Source organism: Mobula birostris, chromosome 4, assembly GCF_030028105.1.
Source record: "Mobula birostris isolate sMobBir1 chromosome 4, sMobBir1.hap1, whole genome shotgun sequence".
NCBI lineage: Eukaryota > Metazoa > Chordata > Chondrichthyes > Myliobatiformes > Myliobatidae > Mobula > Mobula birostris.
The window spans coordinates 130,541,909-130,558,203 of NC_092373.1; the positions used below are offsets into that span (position 1 = coordinate 130,541,909).

The window sequence follows — 16,295 nt, forward strand, 5'->3', positions numbered from 1 at the left end:
CAAAAATGTTTGCGGAGCAGAACATTTAACTGAAAGGCAGTTTTCAAAGTCGCTGTTTCCTCTTCAGCTGCTTTTAAAATAACCCCAGGTATATGTAAGGATCTGTTCAATTTTTCTAGTCACGAAATGTTGGTGTCATTTAATACGAAGCGCGGTTCCTGACGTCTGAACCAAGTTAGCGAGGAAAAAATTGTACAGCACGCAATTCTGGTTTTCATTGTAATGAGGTGGTCCCTTTCCCGGCTCACGAAATGCTTTTATCAGCATCGGTCCCCAGTTCAGCGGAGTGAATGGACAGATCGGAGTCAGCTGTTGCTGTTTCCTGGTTAGCGTGCGGGACGACCCATTCCCCGCTCGCTCCCCGAACGAACGGGTCGTTGCTGAGCCGAAGGAAGGGAGAGATTGGTTTGACTTTCGCACCCCTCCCACCCCCCTCCCCACCCTCTCTCTCTCTCTCACTCACTCTCGCCGTCTCTCGTCGCTCCGTTTAGGGAAGCTTCATAGAGTGAAGAACTTCAGTTGGATGGGGCCAGACGCCGGCTTCAGGACCGAGGAATTGAGTGCGGAGAAGGTTTGAATCTCTTCCCGGGACAGCTTTAGACACGGTGGAGGAAAGGTGCCGAGGAAGTGAGCGGCAGAGAGATCTACTGGGACTGAGCTTGAGTTCTCTACTCAGCTCTGAGGTGGCAAAGAGCTCCAGGCTTGGTGCGGTTTTAACGTGTGAAATTGTAGGATCGAATTCCTGACCACTTTTCCCCGAGTTTGCTTGGGGATGGAGATTGTGCATGTTTGCACGGCTCTGTGTTGGGTTCCACTTTTCGCTGGCTTCGCGATATCGCCGGTGGGTACTGAAGAATATCCGACGCCGGACAATGAGACTACGAAGAGATTCTCTTCTCCGTCCCAGCACATGGACGTGGTCCACCCCACCGCAGTCTGGCACAAGCAGAATGGGGGCAGCGTCACCCCGGATTTTCAGGACGGGCTGAGGGACATCAACCGGTCGGCGGGCAGTGCCAGCAATTTCTCTTGCCCCGATGCGCCCGACAGCGACCCTGCCTTCAAGTACATCAACGCGGCCATCTCCTGTGTTATCTTCGTGGTCGGAGTGATCGGAAACGTTACCTTGTTACGGATCATTTACAAGAACAAGTGCATGAGGAATGGTCCCAACCTGTTGATCGGCAGCCTGGCCCTGGGAGACTTGCTTTACATCATGATCGACATCCCGATCCACATAGTTAAGGTGTAAACTTTCACTCACATCCCCTGCCTTCACCACTTCTTCAGGGTTCTGCGGCTGGCTCTTGTCTCCTTCGCGTCTGCTCGCGTTTTTCCATTCCTGCCTTAACCATTTTTCTTACTGTTTCATCTCCGATCACGATCCCTTCATTTCCCAATGCCCCACTCTCACTTTTCCCTCTCCGCTACTATTTCCCTTCTCTCCTTTCACTATCCGTGTCGCATCTCACCTTTTTCCGGGTCTCTGTTCTTCCTCGGCGTTCCGGCTTGTGTTTTGTTCATTCGCTATCCAGGCTATTCTCTTTCCCTTCGGCACCCTCGGAGATTTTACCAGCTTTAATGACATAGTTTGTGTGTTGAATATTAATTCATGGAATTGAACCAGAAATAAAAGGCCTCGAGTTCCTGTCAAGTTTTAATATTTTTAGTCACTTCTCACTTTCTGGTGTTCACCAACTCTTTCTTTTCAAGGTCCTTGTCTTGTACCAGTTTTAACTCTTTTCCAACATTTAAGTGGTTCTTCCTGTTCTTCGTTAGACCTCCATCTTCTGCATGTCGTCATCAATGGTTTTCATAGCCTTTTAATTTGCCCTTGGAGCTTCCTTTGACTCCCGGTTAGCTGTTGACCAAGAGATTACTTGTTTACTTTTTCCTGTGTTCTGGGGTGTGGGAGAGGTTGTGGTAAAGGAACAAGTAATTGTTTTCATAATTTATTCCTTTTATTTAATGCTAGTTTTTATTTCTCGGTCTCCTTACTCTCGTTAATTGACAATTAACCATCTTTTCCAGCTTCTGTTACCAAAGTGGCCTTTTGGGATTGTTGTTTGCAAGCTGGTGCCTTTCTTACAGAAAGTATCAGTGGGGATCACAGTGCTGAACCTGTGTGCTCTGAGTGTGGACAGGTAGGCGTATTCTCGCTTCTGTATAGCATTTATAGTTTTGTTATCTGATCACCATCCCCATTTCTACCAGTAGCCTGGTTTTGGCACATAGCATGTTAGGTAATCTTGTGACCAGGAATACAGGCCAACCCCAAGTTATGAATGCTTGACATAGGGACACCCCTACATGCAAAAGAGGTCCTATAATATGATAAAATTCAAAACTATGATGTACACATATAGATCTGTTCTTGTAAACAACAGAACTAGTTTCCACTCTCTCTCTCTCTCCCCGCTTTTATTATTTGTTCCTCTGTATAAATCTAACATGCATTTGCTGCCACTCACTACAATACCAAAGCTTAACATACTGAAATACTTACGTGTATTTTATGACATGATGAAATTGACTTAAGACTATTCATTATCTGGGAATGGCCTGTATACTATAAATTGCACAATACATTCAAAGGTAGAAAAAAAATCCTATAAAGAAACAGAATCAAGCTATCGTTCAGGAATTTGAAGTTCAGGATTCTAGTTCCATTCTAGTCAACAAAAACTTAAGTTATTTACATTTCTCTAATCAAATAAGTCGAACAATGACAGATCAGTGTATATGCATGCTGCTATATATTATAACAGAAGGTTAAGTATAAATATGTTGCTGTTTTCAATGGCTTAAAATGCAAGTAAGTTATGGGGAACATTCCTTTGAGATTTTACATTTTGTTAAGATAGGAAATGTGACAGTTTTTTCCAATAGGTAGTGCCATTTTGTATGAAATTTAATCACAATGGAGTTGCTAAAGCATAGTACATTGCAAGTAGGATAGTTGATATTGAATATAATTCTCTGACTGAAATTACAATTATGTTATTCTGCTTCAATTTAAATGAAATTCACCAGTACCCACATTACCACATTGTTTGATTTCTGACAACAGAATTTGAATCTAGCCTGGGAATATTTGAATTTAGATGCAAACCTGAGAATTAAATTCAAGTTAATAGTATCACATCAGTCTGATGATTTCATTCAACTTTGGTTTTCACGATCCAGATATAGGAATGAGCTTAATTTTACTTCCAAGTCCTGCTGAAGGGTCTCTGTCTGAAACGTTGACTGCACTTTTTTCCATAAATGCTGCCTGGCCTGCTGAGTTCCTCTAACATTTTGTGTGTGTTGCTTTAATTTCACTTCACCTATTTTAGGGCAAAACCTGATTGAAAAAAAAATACCCAAATCCTAAAATTGCAAACAGCCCACCACCTCAGGAAACCACTAATTGCAACAGATGATTTGCTGATTTTGAACAAGACGTCATTTCATTTTGTCATCACATGTCTGTGATGTGTGTGCTGCAGGAGTATTTTTCAAGAAAGCTTTTTTTTACCAAATACAACCCCATTTCCCTGACCTATGTCTATGGATAAAATTTTATCAGTTGCCTTAATTTGAGTTTAATCTGTCTGATAACTGAACAACAAAAGCTCAAAGTTGATGATCATTTAAAAAGCTGAGAAAAAAATACACACCAGTGCCTGTAGTTTTATTTTTTTTTAAATCCATGATTTGTTCCATGCTTATTATTGGTTTATAGACTTAATTGCTTGAGCACAAGGCATTACCGGGGCGGGGGGGGGGGGGGGGGAAGCATCAAAGATAAAATAAGGATGTGAAGATAATTCTCATAGAGTTATACAGCACATCATGTCCATGCCAAACGTTTTACCCATCTACACTGATCTAATATGCCAACATCAGGAGCAAGTTTCTTTTCATTTTAGTTAGGGAAGGAAATTCAGCTGTGTTCTCTTTCATTTCTGATTTTTTTTTATTCTGGCATTTACTTAAAAGATGCCTACCACCCAAATTGGGAAATAAACTGACCAGCAATGTTAATTAAATTTCTGATAGGATTTAAATCATTTACACATTTCATTTATCTTAAAAACTTAGTCATTAAAGAGCTAAGTTTATTTTACAGTGATAATAATTAGTTGCCCTTGCCTGGTATTAATATAATGGGTTCAATGGCCTCATAATATATTCTTACTATCTGATTAATTCTGGCAATGCTGCCAACATGTTTATTCAAAAGGGTAGTCACTGAGTATCCAAAGCATCTGTCTGACCAAGGCAAAAGACCACTTTTAAGTTGGAAATCTTGTGTCCCATAGAATAAATAATATCCCAGTTATCAATTTTAGCTATAATTGATGTACATTGTCCCACCAACAAACCTGCTGCTTGTGCAATGAAATAAAATAAAAATTAAAATTAAATTATTTTAGTGCAGCTTGGAAGAGCTGAAATACTTCCTTTCACCAGGACACCTAGCTTCCCATGCAGACAATCATTTCACCCAATGCCAGCGACACACCTTATTGGTTCAATTTGTTGAGCCACGAAAGGATACCATTTTGGCCCATCTGCCAAGTGTATAAAAGAGGTCAAAGCCTAGAGCAGACATGGGATAGGAAATGATGGCTCATTAGTCCAGTCCGTCGCTGAGTTCAACACGAAACCCCTCCTGGCAGAAATTTACTCCCAAAATTCTTCCCTCTTCACTTTCCTCATAATGTGGTACTGGAAGCCTCAGAAGCAATTCAACATTCTTAACTGTAATCCTGGGCTGAGCATCTACAATCTATTTCACTACTGGAGTGACTGGAACAGACTCCCAATCTCCTGATATGTACACCATCGAACATAACGGCTAGGAGCAGAAGAATCAGCTATTTATTTCGCTTTCTGAGCCACCAGTGCTGAGGAATATCATACGACACTCATCATTTCCTTTCACTCAACTGCTACACTTCCAACTTTGAACTAAATGTTTTACTTCCAAGCCCCACTTAAAGGTCTGAGAAGTAAAACAATAAACCAAAGACCCACCTACTGATTTCAAAATTGCAAAGTATCCCAGCTCATGATTAGATGTTTCTTTTTATTTATACGGGAAATGTAGACTCATTGGCAACAATTATTTTTCAGCTCAAATTATCCTAGAACTAATGAGCTAATGAGCTGTCTTCTTAAACTACTGAAGCCTGTGTGGTGAAGGTTCTCTCACAATGATGTTAGGTAGAAGGTACCAAGAATTTAACAAAGCAGAGATTAAAAAATGGTGTGTTTTCAAATCTGGCTGCATTGAAGAGAATTTGGAGCTATTGGAATTCCCATTAGTCCTCTGCTTTTGTCCTTTCTATTGGATTGACATAGAAACATAGAAACATAGAAAACCTACAGCACAATACGGGCCCTTTAGCCCACAAAGTTGTGCCAAACATGTCCCTACCTTAGAAACTTCTAGGCTTACCTAAAGCCCTCTATTTTTCTAAGCTCCATGTACCTAACCAAAAGTCTCTTAAAAGACCCCATCATATCTGCCTCCACCACCTTTGCCGGCAGCCCATTCCATGAACTCACCTCTCTCTGAGTTAAAAAACTTACCCCTGGCATCTCCTCTGTACCTACTCCCCAGCACCTTAAACCTGTGTCCTCTTGTGGCAGCCATTTCAGCCCTGGGAAAAAGCCTCTGATTATCCACGATCAATGCCTCTCATCATCTTATACACCTCTATCAGGTCACCTCTCATCCTCCGTCTCTCCAAGGAGAAAAGGCTGAGTTCACTCAACCTATTCTCATAAGGCATGCTCCCCAATCCAGGCAACATCCTTATAAATCTCTTCTGCACCCTTTCTATAGTTTCCACATCCTTCCTGTAGTGAGGCAACCAGAACTGAGCACAGTACTCCAAGTGAAGACTGGCCAGGGTCCTGTACAGTATAGCTGCAACATTACCTCTCGGCTACTAAGTTCAATTCCACTCCTGATGAAGGTCAATACACCGTACGCCTTCTTAACCACAGAGTCAATATTGCTATAATGTATTTTGTAAATGTACACAGTACAACTGGAATGTATTAATGGTGGAGAGGAAATGATATTTAATGTGGAGAATGGCATGTTGATTATGAAAGCTGTTTTGTCTTGAATGTTGCTGCTCTTCTTAAGCGTTATTGGAGTTGCAATAATCCAAGCAAAAGAAGCATTTTGCATCAAAGTTACAAGCGATGTTCAGTCGAAGGCAGAAAGGCTTTCATGAATCATGAACTGAGCCATTTGCTGCCAGATACCCAACCTACAAACTGCTCCTGACACAATTTACTCAGTAACTGCAGAATTTAAATAATGAATGTCTGAGGTGAGCAACTTAAAGGAGGTGGTTCCATTAAATATCAAGTGAAGGTGGTTAGTCTCTCTCTTGTTGCAGATAGATTAGACAGATTCAACTTTATTGTCATTGTGCCGAGTACAGATACAAAGCCAATGAAATGCAGCTAGCATCTAACCAGAAATGCAAAGGATAATGTTATTTACAAAATAACTGCGACTACAAAGTAAGTGCTACAGCACACAAATATAAGAGTACTGAGACAGTACAATATGTGTACAATACTGCTTAGCGCTGTGATGTGAGGTTCAGCAGGGTCACAGCCTCAGGGAAGAAGCTCTTCCTGTGCCTGCTGGTGTGGGAGCAGAGGCTCCTGTAGCACCTACCGGATGGGAGGAGAGTAAAAAGTCTATGGTTAGGGTGAGATGCATCCTTTTTGCCCTGCCCAGGCAGCATTTATGGTAGATGATGGGCAATTGGGTGCCTATAATCCACTGGGAAGTTTTCACCACACGCTGAAGTGCTTTGCGGTCCGATACAGGACAATTGCCATACCACACTGAGATGCAGTTGGTGAGTATGCTCTCAATGGTACAGCAGTAAAAGTCCATCAGTATCCTGGGACAGAGGTGAGCTTTCTTGATGATCCGCAGGAAATAAAGGCACTGTTGCACCTTTTTGATCAGGACGAAGGAGTTCAGGGACCAGGTGAGATCCTCGGAAATGTGGACACCAAGGAATTTGAAGCTTGATACACACTCCACTACAGCTCTGTTGATGTAGATGGGGACATGAGTGTAGCTCCTAGCATGCCTGAGGTCCAATGATCTCCTTGGTCTTCTGGGTGTTAAGGGCCAGGTTGTTGTCCGCACACTCACATGGCCAGGTGCTGGACCTTGTCCCTGTAGGCCGTCTTGTCATCCCCTCTGATCAGGCCAACCACCGTGGTGTCCTCTGCGAACTTGATTATGGAGTTAGAACCATGTACAGGAACGCAGTCATAGGTGAAAAGGGAGTACAGAAGAGGGCTCATCACACAGCCTTGAGGCACATCGGTGTTCAGGGTGAGAGTGGAGGAGGAGAGGTTGTCTAACTTAACTGATTTGGGTCTGTTAGTCAGAAAGTCCAAGGTCCAATTGCAGAGGGGTGAGCTGATACCAAACTGGCGAAGTTTGGTGATCAGCTTGGAGGGGATCACAGTATTGAATGCCGAACTAAAGTCAATGAACAGCGTTCTGACGTAAGAGTTGGGGCTGTCCAGGTGGGTCAGGGCAGAGTGAAGTGCCGTGGAGATGGTTTCCTCTGTTGACCTGTTGGTGCGATAGGCAAATTGATGGGGGTCCATGGTAGAGAGCAGACAGGATTTCAGATGTGATAGAACTAGTCTCTCGAAGCACTTTGCAATGATGGGGGCGAGTGCAACTGGGTGGAAGTCATTCAGGCCCGTGGCAGTGGAATGCTTTGGCACTGGCACGATGGTGGCGATCTTGAAGCTTGTGGGGCCAGGGACAGATTAAAAATGTCCGTGAAGACCCCGGCCAACTGCCCTGCACAGACTCTGAGCACATGGCCAGGTATTCCATCTGGACCAGCTGCCTTCCGTACATTCACCCTGCTCAGGGTGGGGCAAACATCGGAGGTGGAAAGTGAGAGAGACAGTTCACCAGGTGGGAGATCCGCTTTGAGGGCGACATCCTTGTTCTCTCGGTCAAAGCGAGCGTAGCAGTAATTGAGCTCATCAGGGAGGGAAGCAGAGCTGGAAGGGGGCACAGTACTAGATGGTTTGAAGTCTGTAATGACCTGTATGCCATGCCACATGCACCAGGGGTCCGAGGAGCTGAAATGCTCCTCGATTCTCTGTTTGTTTATGTGTTTAGCCTGAGAGATTCCCCTCCTCAGGTTGGCCCTGGCTGAGCTGTAAGCCTCCCGGTCTCCAGACCTGAACGCTGAATGTCTGGCTTTGAGCAGGAGGCAAACTTCTCTGTTCATCCATGGTTTCTGATTGGGGAAAGCTTTTGATCGTTGAAAACTTATGATCATTGTGGTAAGTGTTGCAAATATCACTGGCTACCTATCAACCAGATTATCCCTTGCCTGTAATATTGCCCAGATCCTGCTGCATGAGGTAATGAGGTAGGAATGTGTGAAGAAATAACAGAGAAATATGCTAGTAACAACTTATAAATTATGTTGCTTTTGTGTCTTGTGTGGAAGAATTTGTTGACTGTACATGTGCTAAATTATTATGATACACACTAGAAAATTTAACTTCAGAAATTTTGAGGTTAGTTTTACAATTTTGCAGTCATGATCTGCACTTTGGAGTTCTGTGTCCATGATTGGATCTCTAAATCAGCATGAGTCCTTCTTGGACAGCCGATCTGGACAAAGGTGACCAAGAACAGGTTTTGCAACTGCAAGAGTGACACCAGCTGCTCACAGCCCTGCCACTCCACAGAGGGCACTGAGATGAAATGAAATATCTTTATGGTCATTGCATAGCACAATTTGTCATGCACCAATACAACGAAAATGAGTTTACAACTCTCATACTCAACGCTATAAAACAACAAATAAAATAAATAAACAATGAATAAAATCAAGTAACCAGCCAGTACAAGCAACGTCCGGCAGTACAAAAGCACAACTCAGATGCATGACAGCCATAAAACCAGTATTAAAGTAGCAATATAACAAATTTATGGATGATGCTTGATCGATTGGTTCAGAACAATTATAGCTCTGGGAAAAAGCTATTTTTCAGTCTGGAAGTGCGAGCATATGAAAATCTTATAACGTCTGCCAGATGGAAGAAGTTGAAACAGATGATTGCATGGGTGTGTATTGTCCTTACAGATGCTTGTAGCTTTCCTTAGGCAGCGAGAGCTGTAGGTGTCCTCCAGGACTGGGAGCTGTGTCCCGATGATCTTCTGTGCGCTAGAGACGACCCGCTGAAGTGCTTTCCTATCAGCTGCTGTACAACCAAGATACCACACAGAGATGCAGTATGATAAGATGCTCTCTATGGTGCAGCGGTAAAAGGTCACCGGCATCTGTTCAGGTAGACCAGCTTTCTTCAGCATCCTGAGGAAAAACAAGCGTTGCTGTGCTTTCTTAACTATTGTTGGGGTGTTAGTGGACCATGTAAGGTCTTCTGAGATAATATATTCCCAGGAACCTGAAACTGGACACTCGCTCCACTGTGTCAGTGGAGCTCCACCGCCTTTGGAAGACTATTCACTGGAATATTCAGAAGCCGAGGAGGAAGCAGTCATTCACAGTCCACTGAAACAAGAGAACATTCGCCAACTCTACCTGGTGGCTAAATTTTGTCAGTTGTCAAAGATCGCCAGAGGCTGTGACTTCTTTGCTTTGCTTCTTTCCTAGAAACTGGCTGGGTTTCATAATAACAGCCAATGGTACATAAAATAGAGGGCTAATAGTCAGGATAGATTGTCATATAAAATCTTCCCGCAGTTCTGCAGTGAAATTGACTCGGCACCTATGCTTGTGGCTCCAACTGCCTTTGCAGAGGAAGAAGATACCACTGAAGCCTGTTTGTGCCATATAAGGGGATCCTCCATGCCAGCTTGAAGCATTTCTCAACACAAGATAATCCACTCCATCCATGTGCAGTTGGTGTGCAAGAACAAAAGATGTTCCGGCAGTCTGTGGGAGGTTACAACATAGTCTCCATGGTGCTTTTGCCTTGCAGTAGTTGAAACCCACTGAACTCAATGGGCGAATGTGGTGGCACAGTTAACAGAGTAGCGGTGGTTCAGTTCTGATCTCCAGTGATATCTGGAGTCTGAGTGTCCTTCCTCTGCTCAGATGCTTTTTTTTCCCCCCTAGGTGCTCTACTTTCCCCCCACACCTCACATGCAGGTTGGCTAGTTCACTGACCAATGCGTGTGCAGGGAAGTGACAGAATCTAGAACCTAGGACTCAGTGGACCACACAGCTTGTTTCTGTGCTTGTGACTCTTTGACTCTATGACCACACCTATCATATGGCACTCAGGTACAAGTGATACTCAGTTAAAAAGTGGCTGATGTTGCCAATTAAGAACACGATCAGTGAGGTTGAAGGTGTCGTTCAGATACCTGAATGAATCTGAAGTGCCATTTTGTGGGCACAAGCCGGAGTTACTGAGATGAACATAGTGTGTTCAACCCCACATGGTTAAACCTGCAGGGGAGACAAGGTGCCGTGCACAGAGTTTGTGTAGATAGTAACACAGAAAGTGGAGCGTTCCCCTGGGATTTCCCATTATAAAAGTTCACCACTGAACAACAAGATGCACATTTCACTCCCTTATCACATTCTCATAGATTAAGGCAAAGCCAGCTTGCACAGAACTAACTGTCCTGTTCACTGCCTTCTATCGCTCAGCATCATAGCTTGAAGGAGCAGTAAGGGAAAGTTTATTTTAGGCGAGAGGTGTGGGAGCAAGGTGAAATCATTGTGCTAGTAGGAAGACCATCGGAGGGGGACAACATGAAAGGGCAGAAAAGACACAGGAAGATGGTTTACAGCTAGTGCTGTTGAATCTAGGGACACCCCTCCCTGACCATAGGCCATCCTAGAAACACACACAGAATGCCAGAGGAACTCAGCAGGCCAGGCAGCATCTATGGAAAACAGTACAGTCGACGTTTCGGGCTGTCCTGCTGAAGGGTCTCGTGTTTGTGATGTTTTCCATATGGATCTTACTCTTCTTGGATCCTTTGCCAGGAAAAGGTGCTGGTGGCATCCGTCAGTCTCGCAAGACTGTGGATCTGTGCCTGGATTCTCCAGGGCGCAGGCCTGGGCAAGGTTGTATGGAAGACCAGCAGTTGCCAATGCAGCAAGTCTCCCCTCTCCATGACACCAATGTTGTCCAAGGGAAGGGCAGGGGCCGATACAGCTTGGCACCAGTGTCGTTGCAGGAGTTGCCAGAATGAGGTTGAAGGCAACGTCAGACTGCTTTAGGGACTCCAGCTCCGGATTTGTCCTCAGGGTTTACTCCCGAAGCCTTTCCCAGGAGTGGGTATGGCCGCAAGGCAGCGAAGGTTTGAAATCAGAGTTTTCCCTCTCTTAGATGGACTGCCTTCCCAGGCTGGCAAGCTCTATCTACCCAAAGCAATGGTTTTAAGGTGCCAGGACCCCCCTTCGCCCCTTCTCCTGTCAGTAGAAACAGTTCCACCGGACTTAGAGGCTAAGCCACATGAGAAGGCCAGGAGTTGGAGTTGATTGTCAGAGGCTATTTGAGTCGCATGCCATGAGGAGCACGTTTAGGTAGTGCAAGCTTGTCCCCAGTACCACTCCTCAGTTTAACAACATTGGAACCAAGAAAAAGTAACATCCTATCTAATGTGACTAAAATATATCCTATCTTTAAGATCCTGGTATTATTGAAACAGGGCCAAGTAAGATCAATACTGTACAGAAATATTAGAGTACTGAATAGGATGATATACATAGGAAAAATAATCATGATAGAAGACCACTGAGCAGTCTCTCAGTACAGTCAGACAGACTGTTACAGGAAGATGGGCTATTAATGGAAAAGTGAAGGGCAGGTTTACAGATTAGGGTTTTAAACTGGAGCAGAATTAATTCTGGGGGAATTAGGTAGGATCAAGCAGAGGTCAATTGGGTAAGCCTATTTTAAAGGATAGGAATGAATGTCGTGGGGGGCTTTTAAGAGTGAGATACCAACAGTCCACTGCAGTATGTTCCTTTTAGGGTGAAGGGTTGGTCTGGCATATTTAGGGAGCCTTGGGTGATGTGAGATAGAGGCCACGGGTTAGTGGAGCAGAATTAGGTCATTCGACCTATCAAGTCTGCTCTGCATTCCTCACCTTCTCCCCATAGTCCTTAAGCTGTATACCAATCAGGACCTAAACCATCCCTGCTTTAAATAAACCCAATGCCTTGGTTTCTACAGCTCTTCGTGGTAATGATCCACCATCACCAGGGTGGATAAATTCCTCCTCAACTGATCTTTAAGGCTGTGTTCTAAGATCACGTCCTCAGATTCCAGACTCTCTGACTGATGGAAACATCCTCAAAATATCCACTCTATCAAGGGTTTTCAGTATCTGGTTGTTTTCAATGAGATTTCCTACCATCCTTCTGAGCTCCATCCAGTTCAGACCCAGAGATATCAAACACTCCTCATATGATAAGATTTCAATTCCGGTGAGCCTCCCTCCTATGGATCCTTTCCAGGGCCAGCATACCTTTCCTGAGATATTGGGACCAAAATTACTCACAACCTGGCTGCATGGGTTCAGAATTGGCTTGCCCACAGAAGGCAGATGGTGGTAGTGGATGGAGCATATCCTGCCTGGAGGTAGGTGACCAGTGGTGTTCCAATGGGATCTGTCCTGGGACTCCTGTTCGCAGTGATTTTTTATAAATGAGTAGGATAAGTAAGTGGAAGGATGGGTTAGTATGTTTGCAGATGATACAAAGGTTGGTAACATTGTGGATAGTGTAGAAAGTTGTAGATTACAACAGGAAATTGATAGGATGCAGAGCTGGGCTAAAAATGGCAGATGGGGTTCAGTGAAAAAGTGTGAAGTGATTCACTTTAGAAGGTGGAACTTGAAGGGAGAATACAGGGTTAGTGGTACGATTCTTAGCAGTGTTGAGGAACAGAGGGATCTTGGGGTCCAAGTCTATAGATCCTCAAAATTGTCGTACAAGAAGGAATATGGTGTCTTGGCCTTCATTAGTCAGGGGGTTGAATTCAGGAGCTATGAAATAATGTTGCAGCTCTATAAAACTCTGGTTAGTCTGCACTTGGAGTATTTTGTTCATTTCTGGTCACCTCATTATAGGAAAGGTGTGGACGCTTTGGAGAGGGTGTAAAGGAGATTTACAAGGATGCTGCCTGGATTGGAAAGCATGTCTTATGAGAAAAAGTTGAGCAAGCAAGGGCGTTTCTCTTTGAATTGAAGGATGGTGAGAAGTGATTTGAAAGAGGTATACATGATGATGAGAGGTACTGATAGAGTCGACGGCCAGAGACATTTTCCCAGAGTGGAAATGACTAATACAAGAGGGAGTAATTGTCAGGTATGGCAGTAGAGGTAGTAGGGAGATTTAAGATGGATAAAGGTAATAAAAGGTGAGAGGGAAACATAAGATTGATCTCAGAGTAGGTTAAAGGGTTGGCATAATATCATGTATTGTTGCTGTACTTTTCTATGTTCTGTGTTCTAAGACATGTGAGCATAATGTTACACTGTGCATAATGTTTCAGCCAGCCTATAGTAACTGGAGTGTGCAAACAGCAGGAGCTATACACTCAGTGGCCACTTTATTAGGTACACCTGCACAGCTGCTCATTAATGCAAATATATAATCAGCCAACCATGTGACAGCAGTTCAAATGCATTAAAGCATGCAGACATGATCAAGAGGTTCAGTTGTTGTTCAGACCAAACATCATAATGGGAGGAAAACATGTGATCTACATGACTTTGACCATGGAATAATTGTTGGTGCCAGTTGGGGTAGTTGGAGTATCTCAGTAATTGCTGATCACCCAGGATTTTCAGACACAACAGTCTCAAAAATGGTGCAAGAAACAAAGAACATCCAGTGAGCATCGGTTCTATGGGCAAAAATGCCTTTTTAATGGGAGAGGTCAGATGAGAATGGCCAGATGGGTTCAAGCTGACAGGAAAATGACAGTAATTCAAATAATCACACGTTACACAATGGTGTGTAGCAGAACATATCTGAACACACAACATGTCGAACATTGAACTAGACAAGCTACAGAAGCAGAAGACCTTGGCCACTTTGGTAGGTACAGGAGCTAACTAATAAAGTGACCACTGATTGTAGACCCCAATTTCACAATCAAGTATTCCTAAGCAGTGGTGTCACAGTTTAAACATTCAATGTCACTTGTTCTTGCTTGATTTCTTCTCTACTTTAAAATAATGATTTATTGCATAGTTTGGCTAAATTCAAAGCAACACACACAAAATGCAGGAGGAACCCAACAGGTCAGCCAACATCTATTGAAATGAATCAGCAATTGACATTTTGGGCCATAACCCTTCATCAGCATTGGAAAGGAAAGGGGAGGATGCCAGAGTAAGAGGGTGAGGAGGAGTGGAAGGAGGACAAGCTAGAAGGTGATAGGTGAAGCCAGGTGGGTAGGGAGGGGGAGATGAAGAAAGAAGCTAGGAGATGATAATTGGAAAAGGCAAAGGGCTGGAGAAAAAGGAATCTGATTGCAGAGAAGAGGAGAGGGCCATGGGAGAAATGGAAGGAGGAGGGACACTAGGAGATGATAGGCAGGTGAAGAGAAGAGGTAGGCGGCCAGAGTGGGGAAAAGAAGGAGGAAGGGGGAGTGAAAAAATATACTAGGAGAAATCAATGTTCATGCCATCAGGTTGGAGGCTTCCCAGACAGAATATGAGATGTTGCTTCTCCGTCCTGAGAGTGGCCTTACCATGACACAAGAGGAGGCCATGGACCAACAGGTTTGAATAATAATGGGAATCAGATGTACAATTGTTGGGCACCGGGAAATTCCGATTTTTTTGGATGGAGTGGAGGTGCTCACAGACCCCCATTCTTTGAAGAGGGAAAACATCTCTGATGTCCTGGAAAGTCTTGTTGTGTGATCATTATTAATAATTGCTCCTGGCTATGAAATATATAGTACACCATGGCACCATTTTCTTTCCATATTAATTTTCAAACTAAAGAATTCTAAATGTATGAAAGGAACGCAGGTCAGAACATTATGATTGACAAATGTAATGAAATTATTTGTGATCTGATTGGTTCTGGCAATATGTAAGTAACTGCACATAAATGTAAACTATGGGTGTGCATTGAGTACATGTTGGGCAGGCAATGATAATAAAACTAAGTCAGACAGGAAAGAAAGCTGCAGTCTATTATTCATGGTCTGCTTATTAACCTCTGTTACTGGATGTTTAGGGGCAGTAATAGTGTCTCTGTTCTCTTATGAAACCTCCATTATTGAAGGTGCAGGTCAATACCACTTCAGTTTTATTTTAAATTGAGACCTGAAGGCAGCCTGAGCAAAATCAAGGGAAGCAGTTTAAAGTTATCCAAATAAAACCTTTGGCTCTTGTTCAAAATGCCAGAGTTTTAAGGAAGTTTCACCTTTAGCCTCTTTCATTAACCCCTCAAATTTTTTGGAAAAGAAACTTCACAAGTTTCTTTTCCAAAAATTTGAGAATCCTCAAGAGGATGACTTCACAAAAATGTTATAGTTTTACTAATTTCTCCAGTGAATTGACTTCCAACATTTTATCTGAGGTAAACCCCTGATTTTACTCAAAAATTCTCACTGAATAAAGTTGTAACATGACTCCTCATACTTCAAAAGGCATTGTGATTTTTAAAAATGTTGCATTTTCCCAATGATGAAAGCTGTTCACTTGTAGAGTAACTGATTATCTGCAATTAGCTGGAAATATTTGGCTGGAATTCTAGTTTCAGATAGAGAAAATTGATTCAATGGCTGATGTGAAAAATCTAGCTGCGTTGACCTGACTACGAACCCACCCTTTATACAATGAGGGTCACATGAATTACAGAAATTACAGAGACTCGTATCCAGACGAGTGGAGGCACCACACAGATGTGTGCCCCCTAGGAGTATCATGATCTTTAAGCTCTAACACTGGAACATGGAGGAAAGATCAACTGAAATGTAAATGGGTTTATTTTTCTCGCTTCTCCCCTAGGACTGACGATGCAGGCAGAGGTCAATTGCCATTCTTTTCTTCAGTGCCATAGCTTAAAGGAGGCCAGTACAAGGCAGAGCCTATTGTCAATAGATCAGTAATGTTACAGTGTTACAAATGTCATGTAGGAGAATCCCCAAGGAAGCTTATCCTACACTCGCCATCATAGATTTCAGAGTTTTAATTTTGAACACACTAGATATCTATAAAGTCACGAGGGCTTAGGCAGGGTGAACAAATATATCTTTCCCAGGGA

At 43.3% G+C, this 16,295-nt stretch overlaps 1 protein-coding gene across 1 annotated transcript in view; it reads left to right on the top strand.

The window, feature by feature from the left end:
• Nucleotides 1-289: 289 nt before the first annotated feature.
• The window catches only part of ednraa (endothelin receptor type Aa), a 52,264-nt gene continuing 36,258 nt past the window's right edge, over nucleotides 290-16,295 (top strand). Inside the window, exons 1-2 of the mRNA XM_072256035.1 lie at nucleotides 290-1,246; nucleotides 2,032-2,144. Coding sequence (XP_072112136.1) covers nucleotides 773-1,246; nucleotides 2,032-2,144 — 587 coding nt within the window. The 5' untranslated portion in view covers nucleotides 290-772. The remainder of the gene's footprint in view (nucleotides 1,247-2,031; nucleotides 2,145-16,295) is intronic.